Here is a 22478-nt window from a genome sequence, read left to right as displayed (position 1 = left end):
GTGCCAGGTAGTTATAGAAGAAGATCTCCTAAGAGGAAAAATAAAAGACTGCCATTTTCTTAAAGGTGATTCATTAGACCAGAGTAATGGGGAAAGCAGAAATAAACTAGAGTAAAAGTAGAAGTAGATTCAAAAGTCACAATTAATTTGGAGAGTTGTTTGTAGAAACAACTTAGTTTAAATGGAATTGCAAGATTAATGTGACTATATAGTTTTTTTTACTTCCATGTTAACTCTTTGTAATGAAATATTAGAGTGTATTGGAGTGGTAATATTGGATGGTAAAGCAGAAAATATGGATGGAAGGGGTTGGCACCATTGCATAGTGAGCAGGGCCGCTGCATGTGATGCCAACATCCCATGTAGGGCTCCAATTTGAGTTCTGGCTGCTGACTTCTGATCCAGCTCCCTGCTAATGTACCTCGGAAGGCAGCAGAAGATGCCCCAAGTGCTTAGGCCCTGGAAGGATGCACAAGTGTTTGCCCCGGGTGCTTGGGCCACGGGGGGAGACGTGGAAGAGACTCCTGTCTCCTGGCCTGGCCCTGGCTGTTGCGGCTATCTGGCTAGTGAGCAGTGGATGGAGGATCTCTCTGTCTCTGCCTCTGTCCCTCTCTCTCTCCCCTCTCTCTCTTTCTTTCTCTCTCTCTCATTGTGCCTTTCAGATAGATAAAGTAAATCTAAAAAAAAAAGAAGAAGAAGAAATAAAAAATATGGATGAAAGCATAGGTTAATCTCCCAATCAGTAGTAGGCTTAGTAACACAAAGCATCTTTTTTGCTCTTTTCATATATCCATGACTTTGAATGCATGTGCATGTCTTGAACCCTGGAACCTGGAAACCAGATGGTCTTTTCTCTAAAAACCCTTTTTTTTTTATGGTAAATTGGGTTTTGAGAAAATCCCAGTCTGAATGATTTGAAAGAAACCTGATGGGTTCAGGTTCTAAGAGCATATGTGATCAATGCTGTACTTCCACAGTATCAAAACACTTCCTAAAACCTCCCACTTTTGGGTAAGCCATCACATATATACATGAATAACCTAGTTAAATTCTATTTGGAAGTCATAGTCACTAAATCAGAATAGAGTTACAGTGAAAGAAACCTTTTTAAGATTGAGAATACACTGAGAAAAGCAGCCGAAATAGATAAATGCTGACTTATTTTTTCAGATTTAAGATTTTTTATTTAAATATTTCAGATCATACATGCATAAAGTAGAGTCAGATGTTTCGAACTAGAGGAAATCATCTACTTTAATTCACTTTATTGTAATTTCAGAAACTGGTCCAACAAAATTGTTAATAGCTTAATATTATAGAGTTAATGGAAGATTTACCATAGATTTGCTGAATCTCTAGTACTCTAGCATTTTTGTTTGTTGATTGTTGCTTGCTATGAATTAACATGAACTGATTAATGAAAGCTTATAGTTCCTTTATTATTATGACCATTCTTACTCACTTATAAAATTAATAGTAAGTACTTCAGCATTTGAATCAGTTTTTACTATCTGAATATTACTGTTGATAAATTAATAGGGAGACTTTCTGAAGCGTACATTGTGGCACAATGGTAAACCACGTGGGATGCCCACATCCAGTAATCAGATTGCAACTTTGAGTCCTGGCTCACCAGCAGATGGTGACTTGAGTGCATGGACCATTGCTGCCTATGTGGGAGACTTGGATGAAGTTCTGGACTCCTGGTTTTGCTTTGGCCCAGCCCTCACTGTTGCGAGCATTTTGGGAGAGAACGAGCCCAATTGAAAATCCATCTCTCTCTCGCTCTCCTGTCTCTCTTTTTCTCTGTCGCTCTGCCTTTTAAGTAGATGAAAATAATATATATTTTTTTAAAAAAATATTTTTGACATAGTAGAGATGTTAATGGTCCACATGGATGTTCTGCCTTTCCTGTATTCTTGAATCTTTCAATCAGTTTGGCCATTTGTATGTTTATATTTGCTTTCTTCTAAAGTCTGTTATTTCTTCCCAATTCATACTTTCTCCTTGTGCTATAAGCACTTGAATATGTAGAGGTTATATAAGGAGACTTCAGAAAGTTCATGGAGAAACGAAATTAATAGATGTTTATTCTGATATGCAAAAGTGTGATATTCATGCATACATGGGGTTCTCAAAGTTCATTGAATATGTATATTATGAAAATTTGTATGAACTTCATGAGTTTTTTTGCACTAAAATCTCTTAATTCCATTTTCTATAAAGTTTTCTATGTTTTCTCATATTTGTGAAACATAAGAAAAGAAAACCTAATTTTAAAATAATCAGTAAGGTAGTTTGAATTATTCTCTAATGCTTACCCAGGCTGAATGGTATCAAATATTAATAAAATTTGGAATATGAGGTTTGTTAGTACTCACCTTGTGAATGCCTCCTACCAGTTCTTGCTTCTATTGCAATAAATGTAAAAGGAAGTTACAGTTGATAGTACACAACAGACCATTAACACTATGTTTTGATTCACATGTAGTATTTGGATTTCTTTATGGGATACAATGCAATATTTAACACATGTATGTGGTGTACCTAATTCCTTATCTTTTCTTTGTGTTTGGATCCTGGCTTTTCTTTTACTGTTTTTTATATAGCATAGAATACATTTTTCTTAGCCACAATCACACCACCATGCTGAGGAACACTAGAGCTTACTGCTTCTATCTGTTTGGGTAACTATTATCCAACCTGCCCTTATTTCTCCCACTCTTCCTGGCCTCCGATAATTGCTATTCCAAGTTCAGTTAGATTTTTAAAAAAAAACCTCCACATGTGATCTATGAGGAAGAACACATGGTTTGTCTTTCTGTGTCTGGATTTTTTCACATAATGACCTGTAATTTCATCCATTTTGTTTCCAATGTAGGATTTCATTTTTTTATGGCATTGTGCCATATTTATGCCATTTTTATGGCATTATGCCATTGTGTATTTATACCACATTTTCCTCTTTTTTGTTTTAATTAATTAATTTTTTATTTGAAAGACACACAGAGAAACCGAGAGGTATTATATTCATGGATTTACTTTCCAAATGCCCACAACAGCTTGGCTAGGCCAGGCTGAAGCCAGAGCTAGGAACTCCATCTGGGTCTCCCACACAAGTATCAGGGACCTGACTACTTGAGTCATCATCTGCTGTCTCTCAGGATGTGCATCAGCAGCAAATTGGTTTGGAAGCAGACATAAGCTCAATTCCAGGTGCTCTGATGCAATATGTGTGGATGTCACAGTGCCTGCTCCCCCAGCTTCCCACCCCTGTGCTGCAGCACCATACACATTTTATTTATCCATCAATATTTAGGTGATTTTATGAGTTAGCTATTGTGAATCTGGGAGCGCTGGTATTTGGTTGGCTGGTTGGTTTCATTTCCTTTGGGTATATACCCAGATATTTTTAAGTTTAGCTTTTGAACCCCATACTAGTCTCCATAATGGCTGTACTAATTAACATTCAAACCAATAGTGTATAAGGTTTCACTTGTTTCCACATCCTTGTCAGCATTTATTATTTTTTGTCGTTTGTAGCCATTCTGACTCGAGTAAGGTGATATCTCATTGTAGTTGGGATAGGCATTTCTTTGATGCATAGTTAAATTTCTTTGCTGGCCATTTGTATTTCTTTTGAGAAATACCTGTTCAGATGCTTTGCCCATTTCCTATCTGGATTGTTTGTTTATTTTTGTTGTTGAGTTTTTTTTGTTGTTCTGGGTTTTTTTTAGGTCTATATATATTCTAAATAATAATGCTTTGTTAAATGAATATGGTGCAAACTTTTTTTCCATTGTGTCAGTTGTCTCCACTGTCAATTGTTTCCTTTGCTATGCAGGGTGTTGCTAATTTGATGTAATCCTATTTTTGCTTTTGTTGCCTGTATTTTTGGTGTCTTATCAAAGAATTGTTGCCTATACCAATGTCTTGAGATGTAGTGCTTTACTTCACATGATCTCTTTTGCATTGTGAAACTTCAGATATTTGCTGATATACTTTGATAGTCACTGGATGAGTTTAGTGACTAAAGATTGATATATTTATGTTACATGTATCAGATATAGTATAGAAACTGCAATTGATTTTCAAACCTTTGAATTGTTATTTGGCCTTGAAAGTGTTTTCATACTTAACAGCTATTTTCTCTAACTGCAAGACCAAAAAATTTCTTCAATCTTAAAACATACCAAATAATACTGTATAACAATAACTAAACTCTCTCTCTACCCACATGTTAATATCTTAAGTTAATAGTTAATCACAAAGCTTAGGTTTAACTTTTTAATCCATTTTTTCTTAAATGACAAAATCATCTTCACAGAATTCCTCTTCTCATTTCAGCAGGTTGATCTCCCCACTGCTCCACCAGAACTGTTCTGGTTAAGAGCACTACTCACTCTAAAGCTAAAGACCAGTTCTCCATCCTTTTCTTTTCTGTCTTCTTTTTTTGAACAATGTTTATTCATTTTTAGTTGTTTGAAAGGCAGAGTGAGAGAGAGAGTGAGGGAGAGATATCTTCCATTTGCCAGTTCACTCCCCAAATGCCTACAACAGCCAGAGCTGTACCAAATCAAAGCAGGAGCTAGAAACTCATTTTTTTTACCCACGTGGGCAATAGGGTACTTGAGCCATCATCTCTCTGCTCCCTCCCGGGTGTATTAGCAGGAAACTGGAATGAAAGCAGAGTTGATTCTCAATCCTAGACACTCTGATTCGGCATGTGAGTGGTCTAAGCAGTGACTTAACACATTGCACCACAATTCCTGCCCTCCTCTTTTCTTTTTCTGTGCTTATCCCTTGGCATTTTTATCCATTTACCTATCTGAGCTACCCAGTGGCCTTCTTTGGTGACATGTCCCAATCTTTCCCCTGGAGTTTCCATTTTCCAGTTTTCCCACCTCATTTGAAGGCAACCGCATTCTCCAAGTTGTGTAGCTGGTTTTCCCATACCCTATATCTCCTCAAAAGTCCTAGTGCCTCTATCTTCTGGCTACATCTAGGATCATTCTCATTTTTTATCACCGTTATCACCCTGGTCCCAGTACCAACATCTCTTATCAGGATATTTGCGAAAACCTACTACTAACTGATCTCCCCACATTTGCCCTCACCCTTTTTCCATCTGTCTTCAAATACAACAGCCAGAGTGATATAGATCAAATCATATTCCTTTGCTCGAAACTATTCGCAAGTTATCCTTTTCACTCAGATCACAGGCCCAAATCTTTGTATTACCCATCTATTAATCTGCTCTATGCTAAGTTTTCTCATGCACTGCACTTGGGCCACTGGCTGTTTCCCCAGATCACTACAGGGCTTGCTCTTTCATTCTATTCAAATCTTTTCAGATGTCACCTTCTTTGCATTATTTTTCTCCAAAGCACCTATCACCAACTAAGATACTGTACATTATTTATTATCTGCCCATGGAAATATAAATATCATAAAATTCCTTTTTTTTTAAATTATTGTCTGTTATATTGCTGGCATCTAGAATAGTGCCTGGCATAAAATAGGAGTTCATTAAATGGATCATTAAATAAATATAGAGAAACTTACTAGTAATACTGTTTTTTAAAATACAAGATTTGGAGAAAAGTCTTTAGTATTGCCAAGGTCATTCCTGTCACACCACTAAACCACTTTTTCTTTAAAGATTTATTTATTTATTTGAAAGTTAGAGTTACACAGAGAGAGACAGAAAGAGAGATGTCTTCCATCCGCTGGTTCGCTCCCCAGATGGCCTCCACAGCTGGAGCTGCGCCAGTCCGAAGCCAGGAGCCAGGAGCTTCTTTCGGGTCTCCCATGTGGGTGCAGTAGCCCAAGGACGTGGGCCATCTTGTACTGCTTTCCCAGGCCATAGCAGAGAGCTGGGTTGGAAGAGGAGCAGCCGGGACTAGAACTGGCACCCATATGGGATGGCACTTCAGGCCAGGGCGTTAACCCGCTGTGCTACAGCGCCGGCCCCCACTGAGCCACTTTTGCATATTGGTTAACTCTGCAAAATTAATTGGCTCCTTCTTTATGAAGTTACATTTTAGTTTTTGTACAAGAGTTGGCAATGGTTACAATTATTATAATTCAAAAATTCAATCAAGCATCAAATAACTGGATTAGAGTTAGTTATGGCCACTTTAGATTTTATTGGTCAGTGAGCACATGGTACCCAAAAATGACCTAATTAAAATGAAATTTCCAGTTCTTTTCCAGACATGTGAGTTCCTAGATCTCTTGGGTTTGTATTTATTGCTTCTATAGATTTTTAATGCTAGGAGGATTGTTACAGCTTTTTACATTTTTACAAGCCTTTCTGGACTTTATCCTCTCTAAACCAGTTCCTATTCCCTGTGTGTTTAGAATGACTTGGCCTAAAATAATCATTGAAATGATTTGTTCTCTTACAATATATGTAACCATTTCCAAATGGTGATTGTTGGCATCGTTTAGCAATTTCAGAGACTGCACTTTTTAGCTTTAAGAACTTGTATTTATATCATCACTTACCTTTAGATAACAATGTCAAAGAAGAAAAAAAATGGCTGGGAAAACACGATCTGCACAAAAAAGATTGTGCACACAGAAATGACTGAAGATTTCTCTGGGAAACAGTTTATATTAAAAAAGAAGTCCTTTTAAAAATTGGTGTATTTTTCACGGAGGGTGATTTAAACTTTAATCAAGTAAGCTTTGTGCCCTACAAAATAGTATGTTGTTAAAAAACATTTTGAGTATGCTGAAGGTTTAACACTCTCATCCAGGACTTTTACAGTTCTGATTTAGACCCTGTATCCAAGATGTAATAGGTTTTGTTTATAATCTTAATTGTTTAGTCGTCTGAGCACCTTTCAAAGCAATGACAGCTATTCTATTTTTAAAATTAATTGAGTTATATAACTTGTAAAATTTTCTCATATAGATAGAAGCAAGCAAGAGTGTAATTTATAGACCTCAGGGTAGTATTTAATGTTCAAATTATTTTAAAGCAGAGATACTTCTGATTTTTTGGCATTATTATTAGTAATATACATGTGTTTAACATTTTTTAGTTTACCAAACACTTCCATGATCCTTGTCAAATAGTAAGCATCAAATGACTTGTTGAAGTCTCACAACCACATATGTAATGTTCAGGTATTAAGTCTGGTGTATTAAAGGTAACACTCAAGCTTTGGAAATTGCTTGTATTTATTTGCAGTTTATTTTAGTTCATATTTTTGTTCCTTCATAATTATTGCAGTCTTAGATCTTGGTTACACAAGTGCTCAGATGATCTGGAAACCTTTTTGAGCCTCAGCTTTTACAACTGTTCAACTGTTTAATGGTACCTATCTCGTGTGAGTTGTGTGAGCTTTAAATTTTTGAAGCATTTAGCCTACTCCCTGGGTTTTAAATTCTACTTGTGCCTCATCTAGTCTGGTAGTCTGTTTTTCACTTTTATTTTTCATAGCTTGTTAAAAGGTGGATGTATCATTTAGTGGACTATTTTGTCATATCTAGAAACCTGCATGTTAGAGGGCAATGTCACATGTGCTTGCCAATTTTGTAGTCCCTGAAGAGCCAATCAAAAACAAACCACGGGCCGGCGCCGTGGCTCACTTGGTTAATCCTCCCCCTGTGGTGCCGGCATCCCATATGGGCGCTGGGTTCTAGTCCCGGTTGCTCTTCTTCCAGTCCAGCTCTCTGCTGTGGCCTGAAAGGGCAGTGGAAGATGGCCCAAGTCCTTGGGCCCCTGCACCCACATGGGAGACCAGGAGGAAGCACCTGGCTCCTGGCTTCGGATCCGTGCAGCGCTGGCCACAGCGGCCATTTGGGGAGTGAACCAACGGGAGGAAGACCTTTCTCTCTCTCTTTCTTTCTCTCTCTCTCTCTCTCTCTGTCTAACTCTAGTTGTCAGATTACCAAAAAAAAAAAAAGTGATCAACCAATTTAGTTAGTTTTGTTATTTTGTTATTCCTCTGTGTTATGGGCAGGGAATAAACACCACTTTAAATAATAATATACAGTCAGAATTTAGAATGTACGTAGTTGCAGCACTTTAAAAATTCCTCTCAAGTAATTCTGAGTATTTTTGTGTGAGAGTCACTCAAAAAAAAAAAAATTAAAAGGTTTTTATTTCCATGATTATGGAATTATGCTTCAGTAGTATGCTTTTAACCTCCAGGAAATTTATTCAAGTTCTGATACTTGAGAGATAAGTGACTTTTCTGCATTGTTTTTTGAACTGATTTTTTTGTTCCCAGAATTATTGAACATCCCCAGATACTAAACTTAGGTTATGTTAAACTTTTCTATGCCCCTATCATTAAGCGGAGGAATTGTATGCCATGATAAAATGAATAGTTTACTTTCCTTTTACTAATTTAGGAAGCAAATTCATTTACTAATATAATCAGCAAAAATATTTATTATGAGAATAAAAATAATATCTTTAACCTTCATAAGGAAGATAACCATATAGACCATATAGAATATAGACTGCTGACATTGTAAAAATTAATTCAAAATGCTAATTAAATCTAATAATAGATTGTGCTGCCAAGCAATTCACTGGAAGTGTCTATGAATGATTTCTTTAAAAATATTGTTGTCTTATTAGTTATGTGATTTCCTTGTTTATTTTCCCCATCACAGGAGAGCCTGATAAGGAGCTGAATCCTAAGAAGAAGATTTGGGAGCAGATCCAGCCTGATCTTTACACTAACAATGAATGTGTGGCCACATACAAAGGAAGTCCCTTTGAAGTGAAAGGGAAAGGAGTGTGCAGGGCTCAGACCATGAGCAACAGTGGAATCAAATAAAATACTTCCCTAACTGAAATATACTGGAGGGAACTTTAATAATAATAAAAAGTACTATGTTTGTCACTAGACCCAAAATTTGGTCATTTTTGTGTTATTTCTTGTTTAGATTTCACTAGTCTTTAACCTGGTATATGTTGTTTTTGATTGGGGAAGCACTACAGTTTTTTTCCCTAGAGTTTTTGATCATTTATAATATAATAGAGGGAAGAAATTGCATATGTTTTGTGATTATTTGTTTTGTAGTGAGGATACTGGTTAGAAGGTTGTTTTTTCTTCATACATTTAGATAACTTGAGCTAAATTAATATCTAGTTTTTTATTTGTCGGAACATGATGCATGAAATTTAAAAACCTTGGATTTTTAGTATATTGTATACCTGTATTTTAAATGTCCTTCTTCTTCAAAAATAATAAGTTGGAATTTTTATCAAACTTATTATAGGTATATTGTAATGATACCAAAAATGATCAATAATAAGAGCCAAACATGAAAACTAGGAGACATGGCATTTAAACACTGTGCTTTATTGCCAAAGTGACCCTTGATTTATGGCAATTAAAGTGACTTTAAATATTAAAATTTCCTATTGTGTATTAATCCTTTTCTTTCCATGTTACTGAACAATAATTAGTAATAAATTATAAATTCTGTCAGCAGCTCTTAAGACTGATAGATTTTTCTGTTTCAGCTATCATCTTGTCAGCATATTAAAAGAAATCATCATCCAGCACTTAGCATTCATATGTGTATTACTGTGTCAAACATCTATTTTCATTTATCTTTTATATATTGTAGTAATAGTGAAAATAAACTTAGCAATGAGGAATTTGAAGGTGACCAGCCATGAGACAGTGACTGATGATTTGGGTTACCAAAAAGAAAGGCACCAGTGGGCAGGTGTTTGTCGTTGCATTCAAGATGCCTATTAGGACACATGTATCCCATATCAGAGTGGCTGAAGTGAAATCCTGGCTCCAATCTTTATTCCAGCTTCCTGCTGATGTGCACCCTAGAAGACGGCAAATGGACAAGCTCAAGTAGTCGATTCCCAGCCACATTAAAAATCCATGCTAGGAGCCTATGTTGTGCACAGCAGGTTAAGCCACCACTTGAAACACCTTCATCACATAATCAGAGTGCTCATTTGAGTCCCAGGTACTCCACTTTTGATCCTGCTCCCTGCTGGTGTGCCTGGGAGATGATTACTGAAATACTTGAGTTCCTGACACCCACATGGGAGACCCAGATGGAGTTTCTGGCTTCATCCTGGCCCGGCCCCAGCTATTGCAGCCATTTGGGGAGTGAACCACCAGATGCATGATTTCTCTATCTCTGTCACTCAACTTTTCAAATAAATATTTTAGAAAGGAAAGAAAATCCATATCAAAGAGCGCTAAAGAGAAGTTAATGAAAAAATTTTCAAGTTGCATAAAAGTATTAATTAAGTTATCCAGCCCCTGTTCTGTTTTATTTGTATAGCAATGCTAAGGGGACCTCTTAAGGAATCAAGAAAAAATAAAATGGTGTTGTGAAAAGGAGGTAACTTGCAGCTGCTGACGTGTTCTGCCCTTTAATGGTTTCAGCATGGGAGGTGAATTTAAATCAGGCGGAATAGCGGAAGCCTCCTGAGTGGTTTTGGGCATTCATTTCTTGATGCCTGTATAAAGATGTTGTAATCTCAACCAGAATAAAGTTAGCCCCTTGCATCATGCTTTCTCATGCAAGATTGTCCACTGTCTTAAGGAAGTGTGGAGTGCTAACTCTTCTTCATCTAAAAAAATCCATGTGTATTGTTACTTCAAGATGAGTCATTCTCAGGACATACTGATTAAAATTATTTTTTATGCCTTCCTTTTACCAAGAACATCAAAGATCCACCAAACAATGTTACCTTTTTTAAAAAATAGGTAAGTTCTTATTTAGAAATTATTTACAGTTTTCAGTAGTCATGGAAGTTGAATAACAAGCATTTGACCAAAGTAGATAATGTAGGAAAGGGAAGGCCCATGGCTAGCAAGGGGCTGTGCAAACCAAGAGTGTGTTCAGCCAGTTTCATACTGTGGGTCTTAGCTCTGCAGGTCCACAAACCTGCACCTGTAGATGACTCTCAGAGATTCTGAGTTTGTTCAACTTAAATAGTATTGGTTTTGAAGCCAGATTGCCAAATTTTGGTTCCAGGCTGTACACCAAATAGCCTCCATATCCCTTACTCCCTTCATATATAAGATGAGAATAACAACAGTGTGTAGTGGGTTGTGAAGTTTATGTGAACCAGTACCTCAGAGTACTGAAATACTACCTGGAATACATACTGTGTTAGCAGTTTCTGATAGCGATTTCCCTTTCCAGAAATTAGCGTTATCCCTCTGTCTCTATTCTGGGTGTCATTTTCCTGAGAAATTGAATTCTTGTTAGGATGATTACTTCTGGAAATGAAGACCTTGTATCAACAGAACTAATTGGTCCTTTATGCCAAATATAACTTCTGTTCCCTCATTGGAGATGTTCCTTACTTAAATTTTCCCTTTCTTCCCTCTTAAGATGGCCTGGTTCTAAGTGTAAGCTTTGTTACCTAGATTCAAAAAAAAAAAAAAAAACCTAGGGGAGGCAGCCTGATATATGTAACCCGACAATAATGTTGCAAATTGCTATCCTGCCGTGATAGTTGATCTTCCAAAAATTTATTGAGTTGCTCACAAATATAAAGAGGATATAGTAATAACTTCTGTCTACACTTGTGGATTTTATTAGTTATTATGAAGATATTTAGTATTTTATAGCTTACAAGGTGTTTTCACATGTGTTGTCCATTTCTTTTTGTTTTTCAAATTTATTTATTTGTATTTGTGTGAAAGGAAGAGCAACAGAGAAAGAAACATTTCATCTGCCAGTTCACTCCCCAAATGCCTGCAGCATCCAGTGCTGGACCAGGCTAAAGCCAGGATCTCCATCTGGTTCTGCACCTGTGGTGGGGACCCAATTATCTGAGCCATCACCTGCAGCCTCCCAGGATAACATTAGCAGGAAGTTGGATCGGAAGCAGGGTAGTGCATTGAACAGGCACCCTGGTGTGGGATGTAGACATCCCAAGAGGCATCTTAACCTGTTGGACCACATTGCTCATCCCTCATATCCATTTCTTAACTCCCTGAGATAGCTCAGTTATTATACTCTTAAGGAATCAACAGAAAAGTTAAATGCCTGTACTAAACTGAAACCAAATCTTCATCCAATCCTTCCTAGTCCTGTCTTCTACATTACGACATACTTTCTTCCACATTTTTTTTTTTTATTTGACAGGCAGAGTTAGAGAAAGGTCTTCCTTCTGTTGGTTCACCCCCCAAATGGCCGCTACGGCCAGCGTGCGGCGCAGATCCGAAGCCAGGAGCCAGGCGCTTCCTCCTGGTCTTCCATGCGGGTTCAGGGGCCAAAGCACTTGGGCCATCCTCCACTGCCTTCCTGGGCCACAGCAGAGAGCTGAATTGGAAGAGGAGCAACTGGGACTAGAGCCCAGCGCCCATATGGGATGCCAGTGCCACAGGCAGAGGATTAACCAAGGGAGCCACGGCGCCGGCCCTCTTCCACATTTTTTAATCTTTCATCAGAAAGATCTGACTTTTTTTAAACTGTAGGAAAAAAGGAGAAATTAAAAAAAGAGAAAATCACCTAAACTCTAGTAGTTCATCTAAAGAAATGAAGGTAGTTCCTTTAATGGAATATTTAAGAGATTCTAAAGGAAGAGATGAGATCATTAGCACTCCTATGGGGTGCTTATGAAAATAATTCACCAAATTTTTTTTCGTTTTTCTGTGGGACTTTGTAGGATGAATTCACTTGGCAAAACCAGGCTGCTGTTACTAGTAGCTGTTGCTTTCTCAAAGAGCCATGTGCCTTCATTCTTTGAGTGGTACACGATTGTTGAAGTCCCTGAACCCGTGATGGTAGGGTATCCCTACTACCAATATATGAGAAGTCACTAAGTTATAGATAGGTAGACAGGTAGGCAGACAGACAGACAGACAGATAGGTTCAAAGTAGGAGCACTGCATTATAGGGACACCCCATTATGATACAAGTAGGATAACCCAAAACTCTTCTATAATAATGAAAAGTGAGAGTTGATGATGGTAAACATGCCTATGTGGGAAACGAAACTTTGTTTAGGAACCAACTTGATAAATGGAAAAGAGTGACATATTTTTGTTTATTGTACTTTTTATAGTTAAATTTTTTCCCTTGTATGAGTCTTGGCAGACATAATTCATAGGAGAATAATTCCCCCCCCAAAAAGTTTTTGGATGACGAACCCAGAGCAATGAAATAATTGTTGGTTTGAAAGTGAGCCATCTGGAATTTCAGAGTGTGAATTACTTATTGTATATTATTACACCCTTATATATTCCTTTGTTTGTTTTTTTTTTTCTTTCTAACTTCCACCTCCCTCCTAACACGCTCTATTCCCAATTCTCCAGATTTTTAAGTAAAAACCGTGTGTGTGTGTGTGTGTGTTATTTTATGTCTTCATCAACATCATTTCCTATCTGGCAGGCAATCGCCCTTAGCAACTGGAGCAGAAACAAGCCTGCGGATCAATAATTGCAAGGAGAAAGAATAATCCAATTTAATAAAAGACTAACTCTTCTTCTCGCCTTTCCCATGGCTGCATAATGCCTACAGAATTGTCCATATAGTAGGGCTTAATATCTGCTTATTTTCTCCATGGCCTTCTTGTGATGTCTAGGCAGCTCTATGTTTTACTTTTGTTTTTGTAAGTTGTCTCATTAGAATATTATACATCCCAGTAGAGAAATGCTCTCAATCTATATGTCCACTTGAGTTTTCAACCCCGAGATTACATATCTGGCTGATACTTGTTCATTTAAAACCCAGTGAAATTTTCACACCTGGGGAATTTGGAAAGAACAGTGCAGTAGTCAGCCAAAATCAACACCATGACTGGATTTCTCTTTGAGAAAGATTAATGAAAAATGCAAACTAAAAGTCACTTTCAATAACTTTAGCAAAAGAGAATGATTTGAGTAGAAATGACTTTTTTCGATAACCTGTTTCATATGAAAAGATACCATTCTCTTAAAACAGCACATACATTGAAAACAAAAACTACAAATGCTTGAGAAAAAGTCATACTTTTAAACTAAAATTTGAGTGAGAATCTGGGAAATAGCAATGTCCATTAAAAACGTTGGCTCTATGTAAATAAGTCTTAAAACTAGTAGAAAATCTGAGTTAAGTTTTATGAAAAAGGCAGAATACAAATAGCTTTTTAAAAAAAGGCCAAAATTGCAAATGAAGGTGATGTATCAGAAAGAGTACCCAGCGGGAGTCTGACTACTGGGTGTTTAGGCTAGTCACTAATGTCTTCAGATAGTATGCTCTATTAGACTCTCACCCCAGCTGCTGAAAGATACCGAGTACACTCTCTTCTAATCCTCTCAAATGTTCAAAGCAGTTTCAAAAATAAAGTTGGGTAGAGATTTTTGTCTTCCACATTAGAATAATGGGCATCAAGGGGGATATGATAAAAAATTTAAATAATAAGCTAGCAGGAAAGGTGGCAGGACATCAAAGACCAACTTTTGGGACATATTTTGATTTACCTAGAGTTCATCCCAGTCACAGGGTTCTTTTTTCGTCAGTTGTAATCATCTCCCGAAATGCTGAGACACAAACTGTCGCAGGGAAGAAGCTGAACACCCAGACTCAGCTGAGCACAGCAGCAACATGTTTAATTCAGTATCTCACCAATCATAGGATTTCACCACCCGATCTCTGATTAGCTGTTCACTTCCCTACATCCACTGTGCTGATTCTTAAGCAGGACTAGGTTTTCACTGCACAGTAGTGTCTGAGGAGTGTATGTCTAGAATTTCATGTCTCATGAATACTGAGCTAGAATTCAGAGAATATTGGAGAAATACAGTAATGGGAAAGATGGGGGGAGAAGAAACGGAGGGAAAATGATGAAGAAAGAAATCTTCTAATATTTGCATGTTAAATTATAAGACATGGTTAACTACCAGGTGATGTGTAATGTTAAATGATAGCAAAGAGCTTGTGAGACAAAAGGGGCAACCTGCAAAGGGAAGTCTTGAATTAAATGCACTGTTTCCACCATATCTATCAATATGGGGAAAAGAAAAGTATTCCAAAGATCCCTTCTCTGGGGAGGAGGGAAGAAAGAGAAAAGGGTGTAGGGAGGAAAAGAACATATTCTAAATATCCTAATCTAATAGCTGAGGGGATAATGCAGTGGGAAATGATTGGTTAAGTGAATAGTTACTATTCTGTATAAAACAGTAGAAGGATGTACCTGGTTCTGAGTTCAGGGACAAGAAAATTGCCATTGATGGAAGTGAATTAGAATAGAATTTCTGAATTATCAAGAAGAAAAATGGAGTTAATAGCAACTATATCAAATCAGTAAATCTAAGGAAAATAAAAAAATATGAAATAGAGTAACAAAAAAGCAGGTGTTGTGGCACATTGGGTTAAACTATCACGTGGGATGCCTGCATGCTGTATCAGAGTGCCAGGGATCACATCCAACCTCCTCCTCTTCTTCTTCTTCTTCTTCTTCTTCTTCTTCTTCTTCTTCTTCTTCTTCTTCTTCTTCTTCTTCTTCTTCTTCTTTTTTTTGACAGGCAGAGTGGATAGTGAGAGAGAGAGACAGAGAGAAAGGTCTTCCTTTTCCATTGGTTCACCCCCCCAATGGCCGCTGCAGCCAGCACACCGCGCTGATCCGAAGTCAGGAGCCAGGTACCTCCTCCTGGTCTCCCATGTGGGTGCAGGGCCCAAGCACTTGGGCCATCCTCCACTGCCTTCCCAGGCCACAGCAGAGAGCTGGACAGGAAGAAGAGCAACCGGGACAGAATCCGGCGCCCCAACCGGGACTAGAACCTGGTGTGCCGGCGCCGCAAGGCGGAGGATTAGCCTATGAGCCGGGGCGCCGCAGGCCCCCAACCTCCACTTCTGATCCAATTTCCTGTTAATGCACCTGTGGGACAGCAGACAATGGCCCAAATACTTGAGTTCCTGCTGTCATGTGGGAATCCAGATGAGTTCTTGGCTCCTGGCTGTGGCCTGGCCCAACCTCAGCTATTGCAGACATTTGAGGATGAACCAGTGCCTCACTCTCTTCCTCTCTCTCTCTCTTCTTAATCCCTGTCACTCTTCTTTCCAAATAAATCAATTTAAAAGAATAAATGAATAAAGTAATATCAATTTAAAAGAATAAATGAATAAAGTAATGTCAAATAAATAATAAGCATAAAGTAAGATGGAGAAACATCATGTGTTCTTGTAAGACTTACAAAATGGCATGTCATTAACGCACACAAATGATATAAGAATACATATAAAGGCTCCTGCCATCGGATCAGCGCAGTGCGCCAGCCGCAGCGCGCCGGCCGTGGCGGCCATTGGAGGGTGAACCAACGGCAAAGGAAGACCTTTCTCTCTGTCTCTCTCTCTCTCACTGTCCACTCTGCCTGTCAAAAAAAAAAAAAATGATTTAAAAAAAACCTCCTACATAAACCATTACAATTAAACATATTCCTTAAGTAAAAGTGCTGTAGGCAGGAAGCTAGCTAGCAAGCAGTGCTTAGGATTGCCAGTGTGGCAATCTCCAGTGAGTGTATCACCCAAACCCTACCCCCATTAATGCAGAACATACGGGGTTTCACTGCTTAAAAACCAGTACCAAGTGCATACTCTCAATGACCTTTATTCATTATAATGCTATTATAGCAAAGTTACCATATATAACATTCCCACTTTCATCATACACATGACATTATGACACTTCGACAATTTCAAGAAAACAGGCAGGACTCAATACTCACCCAAACTTCACCCTCTCCGAACATCAATTAAGCCCTATTCCAGACACCACCCACTATGTTTCCAGATCTTATAAAAGGATGTGGTTAAGCTGCCACCTGGGTTGCCAGTATCCCATATGCATGCTGATTCAAGTCCCAGCTGCACCAAGTCCAATACAGCTTCCTGCTGATGGCCTGGGAAAACAGCAGAGGATGGCCCAAGTGCTTGGGCACCTGTCACATACATGGGAGAACTGATAGAAACTCCTGGCTTCAGCCTGGCCCAGCCCTAGCCATTGCGGCCACCTGGAGAGTGAACCAGTGGATGAAAGATTCTCTCTCTCTCTCTCTCTCTCTCTCTCTCTCTGTAATTCTTTCAAATGAAATAATTAAAAAAAAAAAAGATGGCCCTGAACCCTGTTAAATGGAGCTCTTTCTCTCACAAGCTCACTGAACTTGTTCCAGATTATATACTTTTGCTTTAAATCAGCCTTGCTTCTCTGGTGACTTTTATCAAGGTCTGGTCTTTGAATTCCTTTTCACCTTGAGGCCAGAGCCTGGACCTAGCCAGGGGCCATCTCATGACAAAAGGATTAATTATTTAACAAATAGAACAAATACAACTGGCTATGAATCTGAAAGAATGTAAAACTGGAAACGTATCTTTATCAAACATAAAAACATGACTATAAGAGAATCCAGAAATTTAGTTTTGCAAAAGCTACCACAAAAAGCTAATGGACAAATAATAGTTTTGGAAAAGTATCACAGAAAATGCTAACAAGAGCTTAATATCTGTAATAGACTTAGAGCTCTTAAATTTGCAAAGCAGGAAGAAAATTAAAGAAAAATGACGGAAAGGGCGAATAATGTAAAGAGAGAGTTCATGAAAGGAAAGCCTAAATGACCAACATGCTAATACACAAGCACTCCATTTCAGTAGTACTCAGGAAATGCAAATTAAAGTGACAGTGAGTTTTACATTTATCCAACTAGTTTTAGCAAAAGGCATTCAAGATAATGAGAATTAATGATGCTATGGATATAGAGAAAAGATAAGTTGTTGTTGAAATCAAGTTTGTGAAAAAATTTATGGAAAGAACTTGGATGAGATAAGGTAAATATATGTATGCCTTGGCTTAGAAAGTCATATATATATATATACACACACACACACACACACACACACACACACACCAGAATACTTGATTATTGGAAAATCACTTTGGGCGGTAGGTGTCGCTCCCCCTCTTCGTGGAGGAACGACACTGAACCCTGCGCTGTTCTTTCGTCTGCTCGGCCCTCCCCGGGTTTGCTGCTGGTTCTTCCCGGGTTGGCTACTATCCCTTCCACCTCCGTGGAAGGGCGGTTCCCCCTGGCCGCTTTCCCCACTTCCGCAGGGGAGCGGCACACCGCCGGCCGGCTCTACTCGGGGGCTGCACAGGTGTTCCTTCAGCTAGATGTTCCCCATAGATGTTCCTAGTGCATGCCGTCTCTCTCCTCCTTTATAGTCCTCCTCCGCCAATCCCAACTCGGCTGCCCACACGCCGAGTACGCTGCTCTCCTCCAATCAGGAGCAAGTCCTACAGTTTATTAGTTGAACTGGAGGCAGCTGTGCGGAAGCTGTTTACTTCTCTCCCAGCGCCATATTGTGGGAGAGCAGATGCATAGAATAAGTCTTAATTCCAGTAACTCAGTCCAGTCCGGATTGCTCCCCACAGATCCCCCTTTCTTTTTATTTTTTTGGCGTTGATACGCGCCTGTCTTCGGTGTCCCGCGGCACACACTCTGCTCTACTTGCTAGAGTTGCCACAGGCTCTTACAAGTCCTATCAATCAGGCAAACTGAATCCGGGTCCTCTCTTCGCCATGTTGTGAGGAGGTTTTTAGGCGCTGATGCGTGCCTGTGTTCGGTGACCTGCGGCTCACACTCTGGTCGAGCCGCCTGCTGGCGCTTACCGCCTTAATTAGGCAGACCGAATCCAAGCTTTCTCATTGTTGTATTGTGGGGAAGCCTTACTGATGTTAATTCGTGCCTGTCTTCGGTGACCTGCGGCGCATAAGCTGCTAGCTGCCCGCAGGTGCTCATCGTGCTCATCGCCTCACTTAATCAGGCAGACCGAATCCAAACTTTCTCGTTGCAGTGTTGTAGGGAGGCCTTTCTATTTCTCTATTTCTCTATCTCCGGGCATTCCTATTTCTCCCATTTTACTTCTATCTTCCAGCATTCCTATTTCTCTCACTTTGCTTCTAAACTTCTATTTCTCTTATCCCCGCAGCTTCCCGCTCTCATTCTTATCCCCGCGGCTTCCCGGCTGCGCCGCCCCGAGGCTGCTTCTCGGCAGCTTTCCGGCTCTGAGCCGCTTCAGCCCGCGTCTCTCTCATCTGCGCAGCTTCCCGGCTTTGCGCGGCTTGGCTTCGCGCGCTCCGCGGTCTCCACGCCCTTCGCGTCTGCACCACGGCCTCGCGCCAGCCCCGTTCCCTATCTATTCACGCCCCGTGCTCTCTCTGCACGCGGCGGCTTCCGCGAGTAACACAGCGTAGCTTACGTGTCCGCCACTAGCATTCAATCTAAGTTCCCCGGGCTAGCCTGGCGAATTCAACCCAGCATACGTCGCCGCCCCACGATCTGGCTTCCCGTCCTTTGCTCCCTGGGCTAATCAGACGGATCCCAATCTGGCTTACGTTTCAGCTTCTGGTTTCAACTTTTCACCCCCTATTCCCGGGCTAACTTGAGAACCCCAAAGTGGCTTTCGTATCCGCCTCGGCCTGCACTCGCGGCTTCATTTTCCCTAACACTTTTCTCTACCCGGTATGTTTCCCCAAGCTTTCCTCCAACAATACTCCTCCCTCATTTCTCCTGGCCTCTCCCCACAGTCCGCATCCGAGTCTGTTTGTTCTAGCTTTCACTTTCGCTTTCGACCTTAGAGATTTCTCCCAGCTTCCCCCCGTAGTCCGTATCCGAGTCTATGCCTAGGCTTTCAATAGCTTCTTCCGGCACCCTTTTCGTCCGGCTTTTCCCTAGGCTGTTTGCTAGTTTCTCTCTCCGATATTTTCCCTAGTTCTTCCCGTTTCTTCCCTCCTAAGTTTTTTATCCGTCCTAGGTTTCCTATCCAAGCTAGGTTTCCTATCCGAGTCACGTTTCTTCCCTCCTAGGTTTTCTATCCGAGTCACGGCACCATTATGTCGCTCCCCCTCTTCGTGGAGGAACGACACTAAGCCCTGCCTAGGCTTCATATCCGAGTCACGGCACCATTATGTCGCTCCCCCTCTTCATGGAGGAACGACACTGAACCCTGCGCTGTTCTTTCGTCTGCTCGGCCCTCCCCGGGTTTGCTGCTGGTTCTTCCCGGGTTGGCTACTATCCCTTCCACCTCCGTGGAAGGGCGGTTCCCCCTGGCCGCTTTCCCCACTTCTGCAGGGGAGCGGCACACCGCCGGCCGGCTCTACTCGGGGGCTGCACAGGTGTTCCTTCAGCTAGATGTTCCCCATAGATGTTCCTAGTGCATGCCGTCTCTCTCCTCCTTTATAGTCCTCCTCCGCCAATCCCAACTCGGCTGCCCACACGCCGAGTACGCTGCTCTCCTCCAATCAGGAGCAAGTCCTACAGTTTATTAGTTGAACTGGAGGCAGCTGTGCGGAAGCTGTTTCCTCCTCTCCCAGCGCCATATTGTGGGAGAGCAGATGCATAGAATAAGTCTTAATTCCAGTAACTCAGTCCAGTCCGGATTGCTCCCCACAGTAGGAAACTAGAATACATCAGTAGAGGAAGGAATAATGGCATAAATTGTTACATATGCACTATACAATGTTATACAGTCATTAAAAAGAAAGAATCTGGGTTCTATCTTTAGAGTCAGAGGAATTTATAGGAGACAGTGTTAAGTGACATTGTGGAGAGTATAATATGAACAAATTTTAAACCACAAATCCATGTATTTCTTATGCATATGTGTGTGTATACTGTATGTGTGTGACTGGATATACAGAGAAATGCAAACAGTATATATCAAGTTTTTGACTGACAGGAATTATCTGGATTAGATTGATTTGCTTGGAGAAGAAGAAAGAGGTAAAAATGTATCAAAAAGGCAAATTTTATGTTTGCTAAAATAAAGTCAAACATGTAATATTATGACATTTGAGGACTTATATTAAAATGTGCGTATGTGTGTATATTGAATACACCTCTAAAAATAACTCAAGGGAAGAAAATCACAGAAATGTCCCTCTTGGAATGCAGACTCCTCTCTACGAACCATAAACATCAGAGCAGCCTCACAGATCTTGAATGTCCAGTGCTCTGCACTATTATCATTCCTGAGATGAGCTAATGTTTGTGCTCTAGACGCTGACACCACATGAATGAAAGCCATGGAGGTCTCAACACCTGGGTCCTCCTTTTCCACCTCCTCTTCTCCACCAACCAAGGCAGTTTCAACTTCTCAGCTTAGAGACTGTCACTGACCCAAGCAACCAGCCCCTGCAGAAGTGTCAATTCCTGCTTCACTTCCAAACTCTGTCCCATTGTCCAGTCTCCCGCTTCATAATCCTGGACCCACAACATAGGAGAAAATTGCTATGCAGAGAAATAAAGTGAGATTTTGTTTCAAATTGGAATCTGGATTGTTATGCAAGAATATTTTATAAATCATGATTGTTGATTTTCTAATACCATTTATGTTCAATTTCAGTTAATATGGAGCATTGAAGAAAGCTTTTTGGGATTTCTGTGGAGTAAATGCCAATTGTGATCCTGTTTTAAATGGGAAATACAGTATATTGCACAGCAAATGAGCAAAAAAAGTGGCTTACAAATTAATGAATCCAAGCTGCTTGTAAATTCACAATTGTCTTTGTGAAAGAATTTGATAAACCATAAATCTCATATGCTGATGTTAAGTATGAAGGTAATCTGATTTTGACCTGGTAGTGGGATTGACCTATACAGTTGACTAGAGTTATTTTCCTTCAATTTTCACTGCTGCCATTGACAGCACCCTGAAGCTCTCCACTAAGCCAAGGTGGCCAGCCTTTCCAGGTTCCAGAAACTTCTATTCCAGTCTGGCCTTTATTTACAGTAGAGCATCACCATTGTTACACTTGCTTTTGCTCAAGAGCTTTCTCTACATTTTACCTAATGTTCCCCTAAACCAAAATGGAAAGAAAGTGGAAAAGAAAGTTAACATGTGGTGAACATTTACTACCTATCAAGATATCAAGTCTTTTAACTATGAAGTCAGTCTCTCAAGTGAGGACACTGAAAAGTCCAGCATCTTTCCTTCCCTAGTGTCAAGTAAGCAGTGGAACTAGGCTTTTTTTTTTATATTGATAATGGTTAATTCATTTTAGCTTGTGTTTAAATGTAAGATATGTACTCAGTAGTTTATAAATTGCAAGTGTTTGTTGCATGTTCTCAAAGTGAACACACCCTGTGAAACCAGTCTCCAAACTAGGAAACCAATCATTGCCAGAATCTCAGAAGCTACTCTGAGTGCACTATTGCTCCCAAAGGTGGAGCAACAAAAATTTCCTGCATTTTTACCACCAGAGTGTTTCAATTACATTAGTTTTGATTGTTTTTGAACTTTCTACAAATGGAATCATGGAGTATACGCCCTTTGTTGTCTGGTTTCTTCCTTTTGATGTTGTTTGGGCATTTGATAATTATTGTTACATGTAGTTGAGTTTCCTTATCCTCATTGCTGTATAATATCCCATGGTGTAAACACACAATTGACTTATCCATTCTAATATTGTTAGACCTTGGAGTAATGATAGTTTTCAATTGTTATCTTTTATGAACATTCTTAAATAAACGTATCTTTCA

The 22478-nt window shown here is 39.7% G+C and overlaps 1 protein-coding gene across 3 annotated transcripts in view; it reads left to right on the top strand.

Annotated features, from left to right (window-relative positions):
• Positions 1–8882, top strand: part of AIMP1 (aminoacyl tRNA synthetase complex interacting multifunctional protein 1) — a 32291-nt gene extending 23409 nt beyond the window's left edge. For all 3 annotated transcript variants that reach the window (XM_002717177.6, XM_070047780.2, XM_070047779.2), the window contains exon 7: positions 8638–8882. In XM_002717177.6, coding sequence (XP_002717223.2) covers positions 8638–8804 — 167 coding nt within the window. In that variant the 3' untranslated portion in view covers positions 8805–8882. The remainder of the gene's footprint in view (positions 1–8637) is intronic.
• Positions 8883–22478: the final 13596 nt, after the last annotated feature.

This window comes from Oryctolagus cuniculus, chromosome 8, assembly GCF_051225735.1.
Source record: "Oryctolagus cuniculus isolate XC-2025 breed Fujian yellow rabbit chromosome 8, ASM5122573v1, whole genome shotgun sequence".
Taxonomy (NCBI): Eukaryota; Metazoa; Chordata; class Mammalia; order Lagomorpha; family Leporidae; genus Oryctolagus; species Oryctolagus cuniculus.
This window is presented reverse-complemented; position numbering and strand designations above follow the sequence as displayed.